This window comes from Cydia fagiglandana, chromosome 27 (assembly GCF_963556715.1).
Source record: "Cydia fagiglandana chromosome 27, ilCydFagi1.1, whole genome shotgun sequence".
Lineage (NCBI taxonomy): Eukaryota > Metazoa > Arthropoda > Insecta > Lepidoptera > Tortricidae > Cydia > Cydia fagiglandana.
Genome location: NC_085958.1, coordinates 1,114,425 through 1,139,786, shown reverse-complemented (window position 1 = coordinate 1,139,786; position 25,362 = coordinate 1,114,425). Strand labels below are relative to the sequence as shown.

The window sequence follows — 25,362 nt, the reverse complement described above, 5'->3', positions numbered from 1 at the left end:
ATCTTGTAAGCCTACATAGGCTTATATTGGTCGAACGTAAGTATCTTGTAAGCCTACATACTACTAGGCTTATATTGGTCGAACGTAAGTATCTTGTAAGCCTACATACTACATAGGCTTATATTGGTCGAACGTAAGTATCTTGTAAGCCTACATAGGCTTATATTGGTCGAACGTTAGAATCTTGTAAGCCTAAATAAGCTTATTTTGGTTTGAAACATTCTATTTGTGAAGTATAAATATACGGGTGAAATTAACTGCAACGTGACAAAAACATATTAGTGTAAGTGTTTATCATACTTTTTATGAATTATGTTTAAATATAATAACGTGCTGTTTATCATCGTCTGTTTATGTTTCAGGGTAAGTATTCACATGGGAAAATATTATTTATTGTAAAGTAGACCCTGTTTTACACTTCAAACTTTATGCGCCTACTCAAATATGGTATTTGAATATTTTTATAATTATTTTATTTCTTTATTTTGTATTGATAGTCAGCCATTGATGTAGGTGCATTTTTCAAGCGCACTATTAGAGTATTTTAAGCATTCTGAATACAAATGATGTGGCCATGTTGAATTACTTATACTAACAATAGTGTTCCCAAAAACGATTTAAGATCAAACCATCTGATATTGATCTTCTCTATTGTGATATAAGTGTCTTGATCTTATATCACTCTAATATCTTACTAAAGTGCTGCTGTTGATCTTATTATAGCTTTAGTAAGATCAGAAAAGTACGTACTTACAGTGTTCTTATGCTATGTTAATATTAGTCTTACATTCTTACAATAGCATTTAGAAATCTAATATAAAATCAAATGAACTAAGAGAATGAGGATATAAGACCAGGTACTCTCAAGTTCAATGAGACTTCGTAAATGTTGTTGTAAGAGCAAGAGGCTTATAATAGTATTATGCTATGTTGATATTAGTCTTACATTCTTATAATAGCATTTAGAAAGTCTAATATAAGATCAAATGAACTAAGAGAATGTGGATATAAGACCACGTACTCTCAAGTTCAATGAGACTTCGTAAATGTTGTTGTAAGAGCAAGAGGCTTATAATAGTATTATGCTATGTTGATATTAGTCTTACATTCTTATAATAGCATTTATAAAGTCTAATATAAGTTCAAATGAACTTAGAGAATGTGGATATAAGACCACGTACTCTCAAGTTCAATGAGACTTCGTAAATGTTGTTGTAAGAGCAAGAGGCTTATAATAGTATTATGCTATGTTGATATTAGTCTTACATTCTTATAATAGCATTTATAAAGTCTAATATAAGTTCAAATGAACTTAGAGAATGTGGATATAAGACCACGTACTCTCAAGTTCAATGAGACTTCGTAAATGTTGTTGTAAGAGCAAGAGGCTTATAATAGTATTATGCTATGTTGATATTAGCCTTACATTCTTATAATAGCATTTAGAAAGTCTAATATAAGATCAAATGAACTTAGAGAATGTGGATATAAGACCAAGTACTCTCAAGTTCAATGAGACTTAGTAAATGTTATTGTAAGAGCGAGAGGCTCATAATAGTATTATGCCATGTTGATATTAGTCTTACATTCTTATAATAGCATTTAGAAAGTCTATTATAAGATCAAATGAACTTAGAGAATGTGGATATAAGACCAGGTACTCTCAAGTTCAATGAGATTTAGTAAATGTTATTGTAAGAGCGAGAGGCTTATAATGGTATTATAAAATGCTCTAATATACATATATAAGACTAGGTAATAAGACTAAACTTACTAAAGTGCGTATTAGCTTGTCTAAGACTAATATAAGAGCGATGACAAGTTCAAAACAAAAATAAGAGCGCTATAAGCTCACTACTCTTATAAAGTGCGCAATCTGAGACTTTTTTGCTAGTTGGGTTTTTTCTACATAATCAATCGCATATTCTCGAAGCCGTTTGCAGATATTGCTAAGAACGTATAGTTAGACCGTAAAAAGTCTGCAGCGATGTTGATAGCCCACGCAGTGCAAGTGTCATTTTAAACGTCAAACTTCTATGAAATTATGACGTATACTTAACACTTACACTGCGTGAGCTATCAAATACGCTGCAGACTTTGTTTGGTGCGACTTTAGTAATGTAACGATCGTGGAGATTTTGAAAATATTTTGTGTATAATCTCCTTTTTTTCCATTGCAAGATCAATATTAACGCAGCTCATATTAAAACGGAACTTTTTAGTGAGCCGCGTTTCCCGACTTTTTATTTTTTAATTTCGTGACGCGACGACAAGCAAGCCGCATACAGCCAATAATAATATAGTCCATTTTAGCAATTTGTTACGTTCGAAATTCAAATTCGTACAGAGCGGCGCGGTGGTCGATATGGGACCGGGAGTTCTCCCGGTTGTGTCTGTTCATACATTACATACATACATACGGTATTTTTACCCTGTTGAGCCAAATGAATATTTTTGAAAAAAATATATGTTATAGAACATTAATTTGTACATATAATACCCAAAATTGGTGGGTGTCCCTATTTCGGAAATATAAAAAAAAAATTTTTGAAAAATTAAAAGTGAAAATATTACTAGTTATAAGGATATTTGAAACTCCATTTTTTTTTTAATAATTTATCTAGATTACTTACATAATGTGTATAAGTTACAAAAAAATCGGTTCGGTAGTTTAGATAAAAAAAAATGAAAACCAAATTTCCTTTTTTTTAATTTTCTCAAAAACCTGCAGCATTTTAGGGTTATTTTTTTGGTGAAATAGCATCTTACATCTGGCCTAATAAATTGGCAAAACGGCAATCAATTTGGCTTCTGGGGCCGATGCTCCATACAAACACGGCTAGACCCTTAGTCCTATTCTGCTTTCGTCACTCATTCTACATTCGTTACAATCGTCGGTGGCTTTCAATGTAGAATGAGTGACGAACGCAGAATAGGACTAATTTAAGAACTTGACGAAAAACGAATGGGACGACCCAAGACTATACCGTTTCTGTCCAGTCAACGGTGCCGAGTTCGCTAAGGTCTTTCTGCACTTCGTCTCTCCAGCGGTACCTAAGGCGTCTAGACGGTCTACGGCCATTTGGTACTCCAGAGTACGCCCTCTAGACGCGCGATAGACTGCGTAGTTGGGATGGGGAAGACGGTAAATAAGTGCCGAATATAATAGATGAGACCAAAGCGCAACGCCTTCGCTGGCTTGGCCACCTCGAAAGGATGAAGATCGGGCAGCCAAAAGGGCCTACTTGGGTCGACCAACTGGACGCCGTCCTGTCCTCCTAAATACCGTTGGGCAGATAGAGTGGAGCCACATCTCCGTGAGCTCGACGTCAGCGAAAGCTGGCGGGATACCGCTCTGGACTGAGCAAAATGGCGTGCTCTTGGAGGCCAAGACTCATTTTGGGTGATCGCGCCAGCCAAAAGTACCTAGTAAATAATTGCGCTTGATATCAAGGTTTTTGCCAGGATCCAGAGGTCATAGATCATTCAACTGATCACGTGAGAAGCATGCTCGTGCCACATGCATTCAGGACTATGTACTCCTCCCAAAGTTTTCGATTCTACAGCACCAAAAAATTACATTTATGTTCATGACTATGCAATAAATGAAATATGGAAAAACTCCTCGAAAAACAGAAACATCCTATGTCTAACTATACAAGTGTAGTGTCGTTACACAGTGCATCAGTTTGTCTACATTACCTGCCAAACATGTGCGCCTCTCCCTTCGGGCAGTACAGAAAAAAGTCCTCCCCACGGAACCCCATGATCTCGTCCCTGGTGGGCATAACGGGGCCCTTCTCAGGCGCCATTGGCAATGTTGGCACCGGCTGGAACAACATTAGGATTCGGAACATGTTTCTTAACAAAAAGTTAGGTATTTTCAAATATAGGAATATACTCTTCTTCTTAGTGGTTATACTCTTTGCAGAGTGTCGTGGTCAACTGCTGACATCAGGGCTATAACCGAGAAAATCGAAGTTCGCAAATTGCGGGGATTTTTCTTTGTCACTCTAATTACGCCTTCATTGGAGTAAAAGAGAAAGATCCCCGTAATTAGCAAATTTCGGTTTTCGCGGTAGCCGCTCAGGCACAGATTTTGCTTGCCGTACGATTTCTGTCATTTTCCGTGGTTGGATGTAATGGGTGTCATTTTGGCAAACGCGTTCAGGGGTCTTTTCATGGCAGATTTAATTTGATCATTTCATTATATAAGTGGCCTTTTACGCGGTCTTGTTCCGTTTGCCCTACCCTGCAACACTAGACGCTCTATAGAGTAATTCTTTCGTCTCGAGACGTGACCGAAGAAACTGAGTATGCGGGTCTTTTCGAGAGTCGAGAAAATAGGAAAAGAATGAAATATATTGGACCGCCGACCCAAACACTCCGCGTCCTCGTTGGGCTCTAAAAACCGGGCAAGTGCGAGTCGGACTCGCGCACGAAGGGTTCCGTACCATAATGCAAAAAACGGCAAAAAAAAAACGGTCACCCATCCAAGTACTGACCCCGCCCGACGTTGCTTAACTCTGGTCAAAAATCACGTTTGTTATATGGGAGCCCCACTTAAATCTTTATTTTATTCTGTTTTTAGTATTTGTTGTTATAGCGGCAACAGAAATACATCATCTGTGAAAATTTCAACTGTCTAGCTATCACGGTTCGTGAGATACAGCCTGGTGTCGGCGGGCCGGATACGAACGCGTCGCGGGCTGGATTTGGCCCGCGGGCCGGGGTTTGGAGACCCCCGCTCTACACATACACTTACTACTTAAATGGCGAGCTTTACTGCATGTCTTGTGGCCGGAAGATTAAAACAAACTTGGTTTTGCAAGTCACGTTCCAGCCCATGCACGTCAGGCTTTACTGAATACCTGAAGTGGTATCCAGACGGGACTGATCAAATCGGTCGATTTGATGGTATCGTCTTGGGTCGTCCCATTCGTTTTTCGTCAAGTTCTTAAATTAGTCCTATTCTGCTTTTGTCACTCATTCTACTTTGAAAGCCACCAACGATTGTGACGAATGTAGAATGAGTGACGAAAGCAGAATAGGACTAATTTAAGAACTTGACGAAAAACGAATGGGACGACCCAAGACGATACCGATTTGATCAGAAATGAAGTTGGCGTCAATGTCCAATTTAAGATGGTGATATTAGAGCCCTCTAAATTGAAAAAATGCCCCAGAACGAAAACAATGGCCTCACAAATTGGTATTCTTGCGTCCGCGGTCCGCGCCTCATTTTATCGGTAATATCGGTCATTATCGGCGGTTGAATTCGGCGAGCCAAATTGGTATTTGCGTCCGCACCTCCTGATTCGATCGGGCAATTGAATCAGATTGGTGAAAAATTTACTAATACTGGATACGCCTTGATACTGATTTGTCCTGGTATCGCCGTTGACGGATACGACTAGGAGCACATCATCATCATCATCATCATCATCATCATCATAGTAGCCTCACCTCTTTGGGCACCTTCTGATAGAACTCTCGAAGCTTCCGACGCGAGATGGTGCGCGACGTCGCCAGCGAAACTGCGCTCAGGGATTCCAGTGGATACTGTCCCTGCGGACAATTCATGAACAATTAATAAAATAACACCTGCATGTCGGCGGCCGATCGTAAAATCAGGCAGATCCTGAAATTCTCCCGTGGTGGAATGTCATCGATCCCAGTGCCCTCTCACGAACGGCAAAGAGGGTGAAACGCCGGAGTGGGGTTAGTGGGTAGGGTCGAATTCTCCCCCCCTCTCACCACGAGAGGAACAAGGAGCGGCGAGTCCCACACACCATGCTTAAACGCATCCCCTCTCCGTAAAAAAAAAGATGCTGAAATTCCTAGGCATACCGTGAATCGTGAAAATCATTGTCTCATTCCCTGAGTCAACGGAGTCCCGCTACGCGGGGCTCCTATTTCTGGAGAGTTTGCCATTCGGGCATCTGAAGCACCTAATGAACCTATCATACCTATATCTATTGATTTTACAGTATACCTACAGGGTGGCCAAAAAATAAGTGCGTTCCCGTTGCCAGGGAGGTTTAGGGATTATACTGAGCAACTTTTACTATGGGATGCTTCGAGCAACACGGACGGAGGCGGCATTCGCACTATTTCCCCTCTGCCGAGGTACAAGATTAGCGCGTCAATCTAATCTACCGCGGGTAATAAAACTAGTTGCACTTGGATTTTTCACTAGACCGAGTCCAGACGCGCGCGTGAACACTGCTGCACAAAAATGCCTGTTTGCTCGGTTTTTTGCTATAAAAAGAGGTCGGGGACATCAAATTTACAAAAAGAAAGTGTTACATTTCACATGTAATATTTTTTTTACATATCATACGTTTAATTACATTTAAATACAATTATTATATTTTAGTCTCAAGTAATTGTTGGATTTATCGATTTTGCTCGCTCAGTACAAATTGCGGATCGGTCGAGCGACAAATCCGACTTCTCATCTCTCAGAATACAATGACATACTTCAACGAAAATGTGTTAGTGTGCGTGTTGTGACACTAGTCACTCGTCCGTACACAAAAAGAGAACGAGGTTTGCAAGATTTGTCTTTGACGTGTGTCATTTTCTATGTATTTGTGTCGTCATTACAGAGGGCCTACCGCGAACCACGTTTGACGTGTTGCCTCCCTGCCACACTTACGTATGAATTTACAAGTGCCATAGAGAGGCAACACGTCGAACGTGGTTCGCGGTAGGGCCTCTGATTAGATTTTGTATGTAAGTGTGTGAGAAGTGCGACTGTGTGCACCTTCCCCCCGCGAAAAATGGCAGAAAGATTTGTACGGTGAGATATCGCTTGGGCCCCTCCCTTCCGACGTGTCGGAAGCCGGTGTTGCTCGAAGATGGGATGGGACCAACCCCGAAATAGCTAAATTGTCGGTTGTCGATAATGTTGATTTCAAATTGAAGCTATGTGAAAATGACGACTTATTGACAATTTGGTTTTGGTAGAAAATGTCACAATCCGAATCAGAAATCGTTTATTGCCTGATAGTGTTTACATCTTTAGCCCCCTCCAGACTATGCGCGTGAATCGCGGGCGAAGCCGCGAACGCGAGTGTGGAGTCTAGTTCGCTGATATGCGAAATCGACTCCAGACTCGCGTTCGCGGCTTCGCGCCGCGATTCGCGCACGAGTGTGGAGCGGGCTTTTCAGTTCCCGCAGGATTGTGTCAGCTAACTTGTGTCTAAGAACCCGGGCAAGTGCGAGTCGGACTCGCGCACGAAGGGTTCCGTACCATAATGCAAAAAAAAACAAAAAAAAAGCAAAAAAAAAAAAAACGGTCACCCATCCAAGTACTGACCACTCCCGACGTTGCTTAACTTTGGTCAAAAATCACGTTTGTTGTATGGGAGCCCCATTTAAATATTTATTTTATTCTGTTTTTAGTATTTGTTGTTATAGCGGCAACAGAAATGCATCATCTGTGAAAATTTCAAATGTCTAGCTATCACGGTTCGTGAGATACAGCCTGGTGACAAACAGACGGACAGACGGACGGACAGCGAAGTCTTAGTAATAGGGTCCCGTTTTACCCTTTGGGTACGGAACCCTAAAAAGATCTGTAAGCTGAAGGTGTCATGTCACAAGTGACGAGTTGAAGATGTTAGTATTTTGTGTTTCATATAATGTTACAATTTTATATTATATTTTATTCTAAGAGGACGAGGAGTCCTCATGTCTTTATTAATAGTACGAGCCCCGATGCATATGTTTTCGTCAGGTGACCCCATTTTTTGAGGTTCTCGCGTTTGTTCAAAAATAATGTTTTTGTTTAAAAATTGCTAATATTTAATGCTTATACTAATGTAATTTAATTTTATATGGTAATACTCTGCAATAACTAAATCCAAATACAAGAAATACCGTTTGTACTGAAAGAAAAAAAAAATGTCTTTTTTTTTTGACGGGTGGGATTACAACATCTGTGAAAAGGGCTATTACCAGGGAAAGCAATAGGGCTCTGCCAATGTACTGACAATTTTGTTTCGAGCCCATGCATGCAGCAGTGCTGTAGGAGAGGACAATATGATTTGGACAACGTTTTTGAAAAGTCCTTTTTTTCAGCAATAAGAGTCTCATGCAATTTTATTATACGATCAAAATAAACTACATTAAACATTGCTATTATATGGTTCCCATTACTGGGTCATTATATGTTCATGTGTAAAATTTATTAAAATAAACAAAATTGTTGCGCGGAACTAGACGAAATCATTTGCATCGGGGCTAGTATACCTACTCTATTTCACCGATACTTTTGTTTTTTATTAGCGGGTAAATTCTCCGTGCGCCAGCAAATGGCACAAATGAAGTAACAACATACCCCTTGTTTCTTTTCGATGAGTGTGTTGTTATGCAAGCTGATCCATTCAGACTCGCAATGGGCGGGTAGCGCCTTCAAATCCAGCTCGTATCGCGGCTGACGGATCAGAGGCTCACGGGCTAGCACCTGCAACAATGTATACAGCATGGTATAATAATGAATGAATGAATGAATGAATGAAATCGTTTATTCACAATGAACATATGGTAATATAAGATCTTAAATTACAAGCATTGCGTCCCATGATACATTCAGTCTAGGCAGACGTGTGAAAACAGTTGTCAGTGATTAGATCACTCTGTCACTGTTAAAGTTCATTATATTATATTCCGCCTGGTACTCTCTTCCCGTCTTTTCGTGGTCACGTGACTGACACAAGCCTACGTCATCATGCGACAGCGCTATCTGATAATATGCGATAGCGCTATATATAGCGGCCATGTTATTGTGACGTAGGCTTGTGTCAGTCTGGGAAGAGAAGACCATGTTTTATTAGACTATGGTATACAGTATGTAACATGTAACTGAACCAAAAGCAATTACTCAATCCCGTTAATGTTTAGGTCATTCTAAGCAACTTTTACTATGGGCAGGCGTGGCTCACTCCGCGATTTCGTCGCTTTGCTACAGGTAGCTACAAGTACATCCGTTCCACACGAATTTTGGTGGCTAGCCATAAGCCGCGCGTGGCGCTGTCGCCACCTAGCGGCCATATCTGTCCTGATCGGAACAGACGCGTTTTGTTAGAGAGTGTCTTCTGTACCTAGTACTATTATTTATTATGTGACAGTAATTCATGTAGTATGTAACTGGACGAAAAGCAATTACTCAAATCAAATGGTTAGGTCATACTAAGCAACTTTTACTATGGGACCCCAAAATCGCGAAAATAAATTGACTCTCCCATAGGAATGTTCAACATCAGACCAGCAAAATGTATGAAACATCCAAATTTTTTTCCGCGTCCGCGTCCTGGGGTCCGCCCAGACTCCCATGAGCCGTGATAACGCGAGGAAGATTAATGATGAGTGTATCTACTATAACTCCTCGTCTTTACAATAAGGGCACACGGGGCTCCTGTCCAGGGCCCCCATACTCAGGGGGCCCCGAAGGACAGACAGTAACAGTATATGTATTTGATTACCCATCCCATAATAAATAGAGCATCATTGTAGAAAAATGTTATTTTAATTCGCTTTCTCTACTTTCCAAAAGGGCCCCAAATTCTTAGGTGCCCTGGGGCCCCAGCATAGTTTAAGACGGCGCTGCCTATTATCAATAGTATTCAATACATGAAACTTACCTCGATATCAGTGATGATAATTGGCGGCATGGGGCACTCCCGTTTGCTGGCGTCCAGCCCCCCATAGTTGGCCACGAAGTCCAGTACGAAGGAAGTAACGCCGGCGTAACGAATGAACGCGGCGCCACCATACCTGCAACAAATAACACGGTGACGCCATTGCTATTTTACCACGAAAATGGTACCTAATAATAAAATAATAATTCAGCCTATATACGTCCCACTGCTGGGCACAGGCCTCCTCTTAAGCACGAGAGGGTTTGGGCTATAGTCCCCACGCTAGCCCAATGCAGATTGGGGACTCCTTTGAATTTCTTCGCAGATGTATGCAGGTTTCCTCACGATGTTTTCCTTCACCGAAAAGCTAGTGGTAAATATCAAATGACATTTCGTACATAAGTTCCGAAAAACTCATTGGTACGAGCCAGGATTTGAACACGCGACCTCCAGATTGAAAGCCGGGCGTCATATCCACTCGGCCACCACCGCTCTTAAATGGTACCTAATTATATACAGTATGTGTCCGACCATTGGGGCTTTAATTCCAGGACTTGATTTTACTCGCTAAACTGAACTACTTGTACTATGGGACCAACCCTAAAATCGGAGAAAAATTTTTGGTTTTTCCATAGAAAACGTCGACATCTGATCAGACAAAATCTATGAAAACGTAAAAAAAATTCGGGGTTGGTGCCATAGTAAAAGTAGCTCAGTTTAGCGAGTAGAATCGAGCCCTGAATTTAAAGCCCGATGGTCAGTAACACCCTGTATGAATGATGGATCTTATGAAGCCATCGTATGAATCGTACCATCATCAATGGCCACTGAATCCCTGACGGATGATTGTTGCAACCCTGTATCAAGAGCGGTTCAAAAGGCGAATGCATTTCCGCCTATGGCTATACAAGGCTATCGCTGCACGGCACTTCATGCCGCTTATATCGCCTGTGTGAATTTGATGAGCCTCTGGATTTGAGACCAGGCTACCAGCCCGATGATGCCTGTGCCTTATGTCTCTAGTTTTTCAGCCACACTTTGTCGTGCTGCTTCACTCCCACGAATAGGTCTCTACGCCTCCACTGCCATGGGTGCTTGAAACTATAGATAGTGGATAAGCAAGCGCCATCTTGGAATTCCTTTGTTTCATCTTTAGCTGTTTCTTGTATCTGTGTATCTTTAGCAGTGAAATCTCACAGTTTATGCAGCTGTGTGGGTCGCTTCTCGCTTTGCATGTGTGGGTCGAATATATTGCCGACAGTTTTGCTCTGCGAGCAAGATACAGGGGTGGGCGGATGCCCCCCAGATCAGGAAATGGCGGTCGCTGACCGTCAGGATAGACATAGTAGTTAGAGTGAGAGAGACATGTTTAGAATGAGACATACAATCTACGCGGCTATCCAATCTCGTTCTGCATGTGTGGGTCGAAGAGGTAGCACTGGTAGCAGACAGTCTTGACCTGCGAGCCAGATTCGGCTGGTGGGAGGTGCCCCCAGATCAGTAAATGGCGGCCGCTGGCCGTCAGGACAGACATAGTAGTTAGAGTGAGAGAGACATGTTTAGAATGAGACGTACAATCTATGCGGCTGTCCTCTCGTTCTGCATGTGTGGGTCGAAGCTATAGCAGTCTTCGACTACGAGCCAGATTCAGACGGTGGGGGCTGCTCCCAGATCAGGAAATGGCGGTTGCTGGCCGTCAGGACAGACATGTAGTTAGAGTGAGAGAGACATGTTTAGAAGGAGACGTACAGTTTATTCGGCTGTCCAATCTCGTTCTGCATGTGTGGGTCAAAGACGTAGCAGACAGTCTTGACCTGCGAGCCAGATTCAGGGGGTGGGGGGTGCCCCCAGATCAGGAAATTGCGGTCGCCGACGGTAAGGATGGACATGTAGTTGGTGCCGGCGCGCTTTTCCATTAGCCTGAAAATAAGTAAGAATTGTAGGAAAAGAAACATGTGACGGAGAACTCGGTAACCTACTTATAGTCTTCTCAAGCGATTTCCGTCAGTAGAAAATAGCGGCAGGGTTATATTTTATTATATATAAGGGTTATCGTCCCGTAGAAAATATGAATTCGTTCCTTTTACTAGGTACTGACAGAGTTGTTTGACCGGCTATAAATACCTTATTTTCAAATCTGAATTGAATAAGGGTCTCCCCAAATATATCGACGCGCATTCGGCAAAAGCCGATCGGAAAAAGCTTTATGTCCGCGCAATAAGAGGCCGGCGCCGGCCGACGCGTCGTCAGCTTCTTCGCTCTTATTGCGTGGACATAAAGCTTTTTCCTATCGGCTTTTGCCGAATGCGCATCGATATATTTGGGGAGACCCTTAGTTGGCTTATAGAGATGCAACTACAATGGAGTACCTAGGTAATATTATGTAAGCCGCTGTTTTCACTCGAGTGTGAGCCATGACCCGAGCCGCGAGCCGAGCCGCGAACCGAGCCGCGCCACGAGTCGCGAGTGTCAAGCGGTGGGCTCGTGGCTTGGCTCGCGTGGAGGAGCGGTTTTTTGGGCACGAGTCAAAGCGGCGCGCAGGGGACGCACGCTTGCTTAAAAAATTCTAACTATGTATGTATGACTAAAACTAACCCCATGAGATCAGGCGGTGAATGTACGTTGTCCGGATGCTTGGCCAGAACACCTCGGTCCTTCTCGTCAATCTTGACGGTGTACTTGTGGTCTTTGAAGTAGAAGGAGGTGAGGAGCTGCTTTAACTCCAACTCACGCTTGCCTAAAATAGGTTTTTAAAATGTTTACAAAATTCAGACATTTCCACAGAATAGATATATTACTAGGTACAAGATGGTTCGCTTTCTATCAAAACGTGTCTATTACGACAGATATAACCGCAAGGTGGCGCAAGCGCGAGGCGCCTATTCTGTAGCGGTGCGAGGCAACTACTACTGCTAGACACCAAAATTGGTGTGGGCCGCATGTACTTGTAGAGACGCGATGAAATCGCGGAGTGAGCCACGCCTGGCATTTCCAATTTAAGTCGGTGTAAACTCCATCTAAATTTAGGAGGTTTAAACTGAATCATAGATGTCCTTGGAAGTTTATATAACTGAGGTCCTGTACGAACCGAAATTCGCAAAATGCGGGGATTTTTGTCTTTTACTCCTATGAAGGCGTAATTAGAGTGACAGTGAAAGATGGCCGCATTTAGCGAACTTCGATTTTCGCGGTGACCAAGTAAGTAACTACCAACAGGGGGGCGCAGCAATACGTCAAAAAATCCTGATTCTTGAAGGGGGGGGGGGATTCCAGGACATGGTCGCATTCCTGACAAATATTAAAAAACCCTGACGTCTGGTAGCCCTAATGGTATAGCTGCGTTCCGGTCGTCAATTACCCTTATAGCACTTCAAGGTGAGCATGCACTGGTGGTAGAACTTATCCCCCGTATCGATAACCTCATCCACATCTCATCGAGTAAGTTCTGAAGCTGCCTTATCGTTCAGTAGGGCGCGCGCTAGGAACGCTATGCACGCTATGCACGCTAAGCACGCTATGCACGCTAGGCACGCTATGCACGCTATGTTGATCTGACTGTATATCAAAATACAATGTATGTCTCCCTGGATCTAATGTTTCAGTTGATTTTGTATTGTCATAGCCTGCATATCTCTGTTTTTAAGCCCCTCCTGTTTTTTTTTTAGTTGTTATATTAAACTTACCTTTGTAGCACTTCAAGGCCAGCATGCACTGGTGGTAGAATTTGTCCCCCGTGTCGATGACTTCGTCCACATCTCGTCGAGTAAGTTCTGATGCTGCCTTATCGTTTAGTAGGGCGCGCGCTACGAACGCTATGCACGCTGTTTGGGTACCTGTATGAATCAATATGGGTTTAAAATTTTTTTTAAACTTAGGTATTTTGTGAAAAAAGTTTTTAACACTAGTTTCATATAAAATTCAGAAATCTGCACATCACGACACATATTAATATTTAAAAAGTTAACACATATCAGGTAAATAATAAGGATCAAAGTCAAATGGCGTTCAAACAGGTTTAATCTTCTGTCGAAAGATGGCAGTAAATGAACTGTAGCTAAATGATTTACCATGACAGTAACTCTCTACTTCAAATCCTCTTAGGTGAAACCAAAGACATAATGTAACTTCGTATAAGACGAATAAAGTCTAAGGAAAAAACGTGCCTCGGAATTCAAGAAAAATTAAGTCATTCTCGAATAGATGGCGCACACACCTTTAGCCTATCTTCGGCTAGATGGCGTGACGACACCGTTTCATATTTAACAATTTTAACACATAGATATCAGTGAATGAACATGGATCAAAATTATATAAAAATAATAAAATCATTTATCCATAATATATACATTTTATTGATAATTTTATACGTTTCCATTTTGAGTTTTAGTCGTGTGTCGATAGATGGCAGTAAATTTACTGTGACTACAAAATTTACAATGACAGGACCCCTCTATACTATCTATTCTTTTTGGTGAAACTCACCACTCCCGATGCCGCACCGGTACCGCTGGGAGTTGCAGGCCAACTTGCCACGTAGCATCATCTTGTTGCGGTCCACTTGGCTGAAGTTGTGCCAAATCTGGGACACACGAGACGGTTACAAACTCAGAAACAGATATGAAACAGGCATAACGGATTGTAACATTAAGAGACACTCAATACTAAGTGTCTTTTGAGCACCGGCATCATAGAAAGTAACTCCATACATCAGTTACCAAAACAAGGGTTATTTCGGAGTCCACATCTAACGTCAAGTAGTGGAACTATCAGTACCAGCAGCCAGTGGCAGCGTAATGGGTAGCTTTATCCACGTGATAAAATACGAGTAACTGTCACTTTTTAACACCGTGGGATAGAAAATGACGGACACCGTTTAAACTTTAATCACGCTGTCACGTAGACAAGAACGACCATCATATCCGTTATGGTCAGGTCTCGTGCGTTCATGCTATGTCAAATCGGACAACCATGATATTTGGTATGACGATAGAAATACCTTCTTAAGTTTGGCGCACTCATACAACTCTTTATTGATCTCTTCTGGCGGGATGCGCAGCATGCGCGGGCGGCGGCGGCGCCTGCGCCGGTACGGCGGCACCCAGCGGCGCAGCTTCAACGCGGGCAACTCGAGTTTCTACAACAATAGGGAATAGGGGTCAAAACTCCTCCTCTTCGCGTTATCCCGGCATTCTGCCACGGCTCATGGGAGCCTGGGGTCCGCTTGACAACTAATCCCATGATTTGACGTAGGCATTAGTTTTTCCGAAAGCGACTGCCGTCTGACCTTCCAACCCAGAGGGGAAACTAGGCCTTATTGGGATTAGTCCGGTTTCCTCACGATGTTTTCCTTCACCGAAAAGCGACTATAGTAAATTAAATATCAAATGATATTTCGTACATAAGTTATAAGTCAGTCAGTCATCAATATAGGGGTCAATATCAGAATAGGGGTCAAAACGATTTGCTAATATGGAATTTATATGTAACATTAGTCAATACATCGTCAGGTGACAAGCAAAAGTCACTAAGTACTATCAAAAAATTAAAGTAAACAATGCACTTTATTACACTTGTAACACGGTTTATTGTCCAATTTCAACAATGTTAGTTGGTGACTTTTGCTTCTCACCCGACGACATATACATCACGGTCAACTTAGGTGAGGTGAGGGTGAGAACTTTTTCTCTTCTTTCCTCTGCCCTTACGAGTATACCACGTTATGCGGGGTCGGCACAACATGTTTTTCTCTTCCATTCTCCTCCGTCTTTCGTGTCCTCAGCACTCACTCCTTTCTTTCTCATATCCTCTTTCACACAATCCATCCACCGTGTTTTGGGTCTACCATCCGCTCTCCGTCCATCAACATTCATCCCTAACATTCTTTTGCCTATATGGCATTCATCTCTCCTCATTACATGTCCATAGTCCCATACTACGCTAACCTAGTTAACTCCTCATTTTCTCCGTTACTGGAGCTACTTTCAAACTTCCTCAATACTCATTCTTAATCCGATCCTTTCTCGTCACTCCACACATGCATCTCAGCATTCTCATTTCCGCTGCGTGCACTCTTCTTTCATCGACTACTTTCGTCGCCCAGCATTCTGATCCATACATTACAGGACAGACAGTAACAGTAGGTATATTTGATAACTCATAATAAATAGAAGATCATAGTAGAAAAACCTTAGTTTAATTCGCTTTCTTTACTTTCCCAAAGGGCCGCAAATTCTTATGTGCCCATTGGCCCCAGCATAGTTTAAGACGGCCCTGTCCACCGATGGACAGTGGGTTACCACAGATAGCAGGATTTTTCCTGACATGTCAGGAATTTCGGCCTTTTGTCAGAATGGGGACAGAACACGAAAATGTGAGGAATTTTTTGAATTGATAGAATTTTTTATAAAGTGCCTTTTTATTTACTTAAAGTAATCCAAAAACATTGTAAAAAAAATAATAAATGAGATCCACTCAACTTATTGATGTTTTAGAAATCGTAACTATAGTGGCCATCCCATCCCTAGCTAGACCCCCCCCCCCCCCCCGTCATCAAAAATATGAGAAAAATATTCGGAAATCAGGAATTTTGTCAGGAAATTCGTAATTTGTATCTGGTAACCCTAGTTAAGAGTGTTGGTGTTTGTACTAACCAGTGGTGGCTCTCGTGTCGGAGGCCCGGGTGGCTTCCACGGCTTGCAGATTAGCGGTGGCTTCTTTATCTCCGGCCACCGCGGCTTGAAACGTACCCTTCGCTCTTCGGCGCGCCGCAATTGTTGCCTGTCATCAACCCAATAAAATATATGTCGGCGGCAGATCGTAAAATCGGACATATCGAGATATTCCTAGGCATATCATGAAACGCCGCCATTTCGTGATCTGACTAACGACCAGCCATATCGTTCAAAGCTCAACGTTTGACGATTTGCCTAGCGACGTTTAGGCATATCAAATAAGTAGGGTATGATATTCCTAGGCATATCATGAAACGCCGGCATTTCGTGATATTTGGAGACGTTGGAGTTCCGGAGGAAAATACTTCTCGCGATCCACTATATTTTGCTTTTCCGGGGTAAAGTGGATAATCCTTGTGTGCTCTCGAGTATACGGCTGTTCGTCCCCAACGACTATGTGCGCGCGGGCGCTCGACGCAGGCATGCGTTGTTCGCAGTCCCCGCGACGCGCACGCAGTACGCGCGCCGAGCGCCCACGTCGAGAGCTCTCACACTTCTAAACGGTATAGTTGGCTCGGTCCAAGATGCTGACCTTTTTAATGATAACTTGGGTGCTTTGTACTCAAAAATATCTCAATATTTAATTGTTTTTATCGGACGTCCGTAGACTAAAGCGGTTGGTTGATGATTATGAATTGTTTCTTTTTTGTTTACTTGTCTGTGTCCTTTTACTTGTCTTGTGTATTTGTAAAATATTAATCTGTATGTTTTTCAATTGACATGTTTTTTCCATGTTCTGGCGTTTGGTTTCCGCTGTAAGCCGAACATGATTGAAAATAAATAAATAATAATAATAAAATATGCCTAGCGAACACCAGCCATATCGTGCAAACCTCAAGGGGTGATATTCCTAGACAGATCATGAAACGCCGGCATTTCATGATCTGCCTAGCGAACACCAGCCATATCGTGCAACACAATATAAAACCGCCTGGATCTGTCACTGGACGACCTAACTGTAATCCACATTATTTGATCATGTAATGTTTTCATCTACCCTCAACTGACTTAAGGAGCCATTTGAGGGTAGATTTTGTGTACTTTTATTTAACCCTTTACCAGGCCAAGGGAAATATTCCACCCACATCTTATATCGGTTACCGTAGTCAGGTTTTAACTCCAAACCACCTACAAAATATTTTGTCAATCCCTGAAAATATTATTTTATGATCTTCATTCACAACACGCTTCTAAATTGCGTAATATATCTTTGGCAGCCATTTCAATTCACTTGAACGCTAATTTCAGCAAACTACGGAGAAATTCGAACACTTTCCATAATTTCCATGCAACAGAAGTACATAGATCGAACAATTTTTTGATATTTTGTAGATTTTGAGTGTTGAAAGCAAATGTAATCGTAAACATTGCTAAATATTCATGCATTATTGTGTATGACCAGAATTAGGATGTGGGTTGACATTATCCCATGGCCTTATTAGAGTTTAACTGTGTGGGAGCTATTTTTCCCATGGCCCGGTAAATTGTCTTGTCATGTCATAAAAACTCACGTAAGTAATAAAACAGTTTTTGTGTTCAACCTAGAGCGAATTCATGTACCTAGCTATAAAATCTCCTTTTAAAGGCTTTCCCTGAAGAATTTCTTCTTGTAGATAGTATCATAAAATTGAATAATTGTGTTGCTTTTAACCAGGGCTTTAAATACCGTTAAAAAGTTGGTATCGTTACCACGAGGTGACAGATTTAACGTTAAGTTGTAACTAACGTTAGACCAGGTACCGTTAGTTATACTACTCTTTACCGGTAATAAAATGGTAACGTTAGCAGCTGTCAATTTGAGCTAACGTTAAGTCAAAGGTATCGATACACCATTTTTAACGTTAGTTGGTAACGTTAACAGCTGCTTATTACCCGTTTGATTAACTGATAGATGTCATCATCGTTGACAATCGAGCGAATATTCATTCACTCTCAAGCTCAAGCAGAGATGGGCATTTCGTAATTGATTCCTGATTCTACGATTACTCGAAATTACTTTGTAATCTGATCACTTGAATCAGGAATCATCTTTTCTAATATTACAATTACTACTAATTGGAATCAATGTCGATTCCTCACTACAGGAATGTATTAATTGATTTCTTTCAGATTACATTTCGTACTACTACTATCAAAAGTACATTTCGACTGTAAATATGTATAGATGTTGTTGATGTTGGCTTACTAGATATAAATGCACCTTATTTGAATCAGGTGTGCAGATTTCGAAAATGACCATTTTGGAGTCCAAGATGCCTGCCGTGTGCTTTGACATAAAAGTCATCATGGGTGTCGTTTTATAGGTTTTAGAGAGTGATACGAAGCCGGTAAGATCTTTTCGCGGCTAGGCATGTATAGTGCTTTTCTCAAACATGCAATGAAATAATAATGATGTCCTTAAAATATTACTATAATATGTCCTAATGTGATAGGTTGTTCATGTTCAGTGCGTGTGGTTCTAAAGAGGAACGAAAATTTTATTATTTTCGCGTGACGACGCACGGTTTAGGAGATCCAGCCCTATTTAAAGATTTTTCTTTAATTTTTTTTCTTCTTTTTATTCGTTTTTTTCTTTTCTTGTGTTTTTTAAATGTTATTAAGGGGTTTCCTAAAGGGGTTTTCCGTTGTTTTTGCGCTACGACGTACGGTTTAGGATATTTTAGGAGATACACAGCATTATAAAGTATGTTTTTGTTTTTATTTTTCTTTTTTGTTTTTTTTTTTAATATTAATTATGTTAGGTTTCTTACAGGGGAACGAACATTTTATTATTTTTGCGCTACGACTCACGGTTTAGGACATACAGACCTATAAATATTTTTTTGCTTTTGTTTTTTTTTCCTATTTTTGTGATTTTAAAATATTACTTAGGAGTTTCCGAAAAGGGAACGAAAATTTGATTATTTTTGCGCTACGACGTACGGTTTAAGAGATACAGACCTATAAATATTTTTTTTGCTTTTTATTTCCTATTTTTGTGATTTTTAAATATTACTTACGAGTGTCTTAAAGGGGAACGAAAATGAGCATTATAAAGTTTTTTTGTTAATTTTTTTATTTACGATTAGGGGTTTCATACAGAGAAACGAATATCTTATTATCTTTGCGCTACGACACACGGTTTAGGAGATACATCGCTATTCATATCTTTTTGCTTTTTTTCCTATTTTTGTGATTTTTAAATATTATTTAGGGGTTTTCTAAAGGGTGACGAAAATTTGAATATTTTTGGGCTACTTCGTACGGTTTAGGAGATACAGCATTATAAAGTTTTGTCGTTATTTTTTTTATTACCAAGTAGGGGTTTCTTACAGGGGAACGAACATTTTATTATTTTTGCGTTACGACGCACGGTTTAGGAGATACATACCTATAAATATTTTTCTTGCTTGTTTTCTTTTTCTTTATTTCTTCTTTTTTTGTGTTTTTTAGATATTACTTTGGGGTTTCCTAAAGGGAAACAAAAATTTGTTTAGTTTTGCGCTAAAATAAATATAGTAAATAAATTAATAAAAAAATTATGCAGCGTCGTGATTTGAACCCAGAATTATTGTCACTAGCTAATTTTTTTTCAAAACAGATGTAGTGGGTGCCACAAGCACATGACAATCAACGTCTGAAAGAATCTGTTGGTTCTAAGTAGGGGTAGGGGGTAGGGGTACTTGTGAGTTCAAAAGCTGCCCCCTCCAAAATAACTAAAAAAATCCAATTCTTGTTTGTAAAACAGCACGACTACTTCTTTTTTCAAACAAAAGGTATGCCGGGTAAAATACCGGTGTCAAAATTGCCACGGCTATTTTATTGCATGTGCCGCCCGCAAACCATTATTATCTTAATCTACACGTGCATTTCCATGAACTTCGTACGAAATAAAAAAACCGGGCAAGTGCAAGTCGGACTCGCGCACGAAGGGTTCCGTACTATAATGCAAAAAAAAACGGTCACCCATCCAAGTACTGACCACTCCCGACGTTGCTTAGCTTTGGTCAAAAATCACGTTTGTTGTATGGGAGCCCCATTTAAATCTTTATTTTATTCTGTTTTTAGTATTTGTTGTTATAGCGGCAACAGAAATACATCATCTGTGAAAATTTCAACTGTCTAGCTATCACGGTTCGTGAGATACAGCCTGGTGACAGACGGACGGACGGACGGACATCGAAGTCTTAGTAAGTCTAAATAACATGTGAATAAAATGCAACTTTGCTATCAGTTTTCGAAGTGCAAATTAAGACTTTCCGAGCTGGTGTGGTGAAAAAATTAAAGATATCTTATTGATACGGTTTAACTACTAAAACTTTTTTGTAGTAGAAGAATTGCATTGTGAGACTTGCATCTTTTTACAATGTTTTTGATGGAATCATTTTTACAAACAAGCAATGACATCAATAAACAGGTGTCTCATTTAATATAATCCGACTAAATTACATTTCAGTAACACCTCCATATTTCACAAAATAAATCAAGACATTATCCAACCTATATAATCTTGACGTATTTTATATCAAAGACGCCTGTACCTAATATAAACCGACCAAGTAACGAATTAGCTATACCATCATATTTAACAAACAAAATTATGACGTTTTGCAACCTCCTTATTTTGGCAAATACATATATTACGACACAGCCGGGTGGTATTCAATCTGTCCAATCTCGGTCCAATGTGTATTCGCGTCTCACATTTTGCATAGTGAGAGAGGGAGACGCAATGCATATTAGACAAAGATCTTAAACAAGTAGAATACACCTCTTTCATTTGATAAACATGAAAAATAATGACAAAAGACTATGAACTCTAACTACTAGAATTAAAGTTGAGTTTTACTAACGTACATAATTATCTTTAATGTATTTTGACTGATTTAAATTTGACAGAAGCCCTACCCTATTTATGCTCAATAAGGTCTACTGGCCTTAAAATTGTATATGAAATTACAAGCAAATATCAGCTTAATGAACCATAGTGTTAACGTTAGTTGGGTAACGTTAGTTTATAATGGGAATTGGGTAACGTTAAGAAGCCCTGCAATAAAAAGTAGATTTACCGGTAAAATTAACGTTAACTAGCTAACGTTATAGTAATGTTAAGTTACCAAGTATCGTTACCATTTACTACCGGTAATAAGGTATATTTATGATTTTAACGTTAAGTAACGTTACTTTATAATGTGAATTGGTAACGTTAACAAGCCCTGCTTTTAACCAAAAAGTAATGAGGTAAGTATTTATCCCATTGCCTGTCTAGGTGTGAGACTGTGTTATTTTATTATACTTACAAAAAATAAATACGTACCGAGAATGCCCTTAAACGAATTAGGTACCTACTCGTATTTTTGATACAGCCTGTATACTTAAAAATAAATAACAAAAACCAAAGAGCCCCAAAATCTAATCGGGTCATGGGAAGAATAGTTCCCACACAGGCAAATTCTAGCCAGGCAATGGGATAGAGTCATCCCACATCCTAATTCTGGTCATATCACAAGGACGCAGGAGTATTTAGCAAAATATATGATTATATTACCTTACAATCATTAAAATCATGAAAATAACAAAAAATGGTTCTATATATCTGCTTGTGTTTTTCTTAAATTCAGTAAAGTGTTCGAATTTGTAAACAAACCACTAACATCACTGGTCAAGTGGATTTAAATGGCTGCTAAAGATATATTATTGGATTTTGAAGCGTGCCATGAATGAAGATCATAAAATAATGTTTTCAGTGATTGATATAATGGTTCGTAGGAGATTTGGAGTTAAACCTTGACTATTATAACCGATATAAGATGTGGGTGGAATATATCCCTTGGCCTGATCAAGAATATAATAAGACAAAATCTAGTATGACAGTTCATTACTTAGACAGGCGATGGGATAACCGTAACCCACATTTTTATTTCTGGTTTAGAGGAAGATCTCCGACTTTCATAAATACATTTTTTACAAGGCGTTCAATACGGTTGCAACAGCATATAAAGTACGTATTAAGACACGCTGGTTCTTCGGGGCCTGGTAAAGGGTTAAATAGGTACCTAAAGATACGGACTAATCAGACTATATAGTTCGTTTTTTTAGCATTAGAAATAAGGTAAACAATCTTGATGTGTCTTTTAATTGAAAAACACATTTTAAAAATAAGTTACGGCAAATATGTTACAACTATGAATCTAATACGATGATTTATATTCTTCTGCTTTCATAAGTAATAGTTATTGATTTTTAAAAAGCGTTTTCCAATTAAAAGACATGTCAAGATCGCTTACCTTCTTTCAAGTTTTTTCTAATGCTAAAAAAAAGAACTATAGATACCGAAACATTTCTTAGTAAGTATGATAGAAATACTTAGACTTGAATAGAACAGAAATAATTTATTTAGAAACTCCTCCCTTCGACGAATGGTAGAAGGGCTAAAGAAAGAGAGAGAGAGATCGTGCTTACTCAAGCAGGACTCGTGACGGTGATTTCGGCGGCGGCGGCGGCGGGGACCTCGCCATGACCGTCTCAACAAACTCGTTGGAGTGCTGTGGTACGGTCGAGCCTGGCGAGGGTGCATCTCCGGCACTGAAAAACAGTAGATTGTTAACCAAGGGGTGCGAAACTCCTGACTTCGGCCAAACTTGGCTCCGCTCGGCTCAGCATTGCTCCGAGCAATAAAATTATGACTTCATTTTGCATGCACGACCACAGATAAGGGCCACCCCACATCTAGCGTCCCTCGAGCGTCGGCGTCTGGTCAGCGCTATGGAAAATGACGTCGCTGCGCAGTTGCGTCGACGTTGCGTCGAGCAGCGGCCATAGAATTGTAGACGTCGACGCTCGAAAGACGCCAGATGTGGGGTGGCCCTAAGATAATCACTTGAATTTTGACAACCCCAAATAGCCGAAAGGGATAGTGCCATATATTAATAGAAAGGGATAGCATGATTCGACCCTGAACCGCTGTCAAACTTCGGTTTTGTAGGAAGTTTCCTTTCTGTACGATAGTACTATTTTATATTCTGTGACCAAGGGATGAAAGGCACTCATTTCTGCTGAGGTAGTTTGGCGCTCGAACGCAATGAGAACGCCAATAGTCCGAGGCTAAAATATGCCTTTCACCTGAGTTAAACACTCTACTTTTCGTTTAAAATACGAGGAAAGCAAAATGCATGTGTTTGTTTTTAAAGCATGACTAAGTATAACTTTCAATTAACAATTTAGGCAAAAGTATCGTTATTTATGGAATGGGGAGTCAAATATCACAATGGAAATTGTATATCAAATCCATTTACTTATACCCAAATTTTAAAAGCTTATCGTAAAAAAAATTATAAAATCGTACTTAGAACCCAAAATCCTCTAGTGCAGAAACTTTCTCGGGTCGAAATTATCTCCATACCAAAATTTGCCCAAATTGGTTCAGCGGTTTAAGCGTGAAGTGGTAACAGACAGACACACTTTCGCATTTAAAGTTTGTAAAACCAATTTGTCAGTCAGATTTATAAACCTGCTTGGACAATGGAACCTGCTGAGCTATGACCGCGAAAATCGAAGTTCGCAAATTGCGGGATTTTTCTCTTTTACTCCAATGACGGCGTAATTAGAGTGACAGAGAAAAATCCCCGCAATTTGCGAACTTCGCGGTTATAGCCCTGTACGGAATACTCACTTTTTATTTTCTTTAATGTCATTATGCATTTTAGTGTCATGAGCATTTTTACTGTCTTGAGCCGTTTTACTGTCTTGAGCCGTTTTAGTTTCTTGAGGCGTTTTAGTGTCTTGAGGCGTTTTATTGTCTTGAGGCATTTTAGTCTTGGGAGGCATTTCTACTTAGTTTTTGAAAATTGAACCAGTACTATTTTCCGGAATGACGGTAAGTCAGTATTGTTTACTGGAATGAAAATTTTAAAGTATGTATTACAAAGCCAAATATCCATAGGATCTACATCTACAATATTTTTACTATTTTTACCCAAATAGTTAGAATGAAAAAATAAAATGGTGTCAAAAGTTTAAAGGTCTTAATTTAAGGGGCCTCGCTATCAAATTATCATCAGAAATCCGGCAGCATTATCGTCAGAAATCAATAGATAGATAATATATAATACTACACACAGTAGTCATAGTACCGACTTCCTTACCTAGGTACTACATCTTATACTTGAGAGTAAAGCTGTATCCAGACGAGACAATTTTTCGCCAATCTGATGAAATTCTCCGATCGAAAAGGGCCGTGCGGACGCAAATACCAATTTGATTTGATTCCCCGATCACATCAGCAGGTGCAGACACAAAAATGCCAATTTTCATAGTAGAATGCAAATTGGTGATTTAATTTGTGTACGTGTGGACGCTAGATGATTTTCCTGAACAAATCGACTGATTTCATCAGTCCCGTCTGGATACCCCTTAAAGTAGCTACTCTTGTTTGTAAGGTAGGTATTTCCCTTTTTACCCTGGTGGTTATTCGAACGTAATAACATTACGCTGTGGCTATGCCTTACCTCTATAAAAATTATAATAATACTTACACATGTAGGTACACATTAGTTTTTCAATTTTTTTTTACGTTTTATTTTAATTTTATTCAATTAAAAACAACACATTTGACAAACGCAGCCATAGATTTTTGTATTTATTAACGTCGTGATGCCCTTTTGTTTCGCATTGAAACAATGTCATAACATTGAAAAAAAAAACGCATTGGTTCAAAAAAGTTTTTATATAGTTGGTCAAGCAGATTTTGTTAGTAGAAGAAGGCGCCCAATTTGAAAAATGTAGGCGCGTAGGGATATCGTCTCATAAAAAAATTGAATTTCGCGCCTTTTTCTACTGACAAGATTTACTTGACTATTTATAGTTTGGCCAGGGGCTGTCGTTTCAAGTAAACATAGATAGAGAGTCATACTGTCTTTGTCTTACGCTAGTCCATTTAGTTACATCCAAAAGACAGGGATGAGTATAGTTTTTTTTTACTGACAGTTTGGGTTTGCCAGACTATT

The 25,362-nt window shown here is 40.1% G+C and overlaps 1 protein-coding gene across 1 annotated transcript in view; it reads right to left on the bottom strand.

Annotated features, from left to right (window-relative positions):
• LOC134677788 (uncharacterized) overlaps positions 1–24,184 on the bottom strand; it is an 87,264-nt gene extending 63,080 nt beyond the window's left edge. Inside the window, exons 1-12 of the mRNA XM_063536215.1 lie at positions 24,030–24,184; positions 22,820–22,942; positions 16,298–16,424; positions 14,644–14,781; positions 14,130–14,226; positions 13,331–13,480; positions 12,243–12,384; positions 11,397–11,567; positions 9,651–9,783; positions 8,348–8,473; positions 5,467–5,568; positions 3,703–3,830 (exon numbers count right to left, since the gene is read on the bottom strand). Coding sequence (XP_063392285.1) covers positions 3,703–3,830; positions 5,467–5,568; positions 8,348–8,473; positions 9,651–9,783; positions 11,397–11,567; positions 12,243–12,384; positions 13,331–13,480; positions 14,130–14,226; positions 14,644–14,781; positions 16,298–16,424; positions 22,820–22,942; positions 24,030–24,184 — 1,592 coding nt within the window. The remainder of the gene's footprint in view (positions 1–3,702; positions 3,831–5,466; positions 5,569–8,347; positions 8,474–9,650; positions 9,784–11,396; positions 11,568–12,242; positions 12,385–13,330; positions 13,481–14,129; positions 14,227–14,643; positions 14,782–16,297; positions 16,425–22,819; positions 22,943–24,029) is intronic.
• Positions 24,185–25,362: the final 1,178 nt, after the last annotated feature.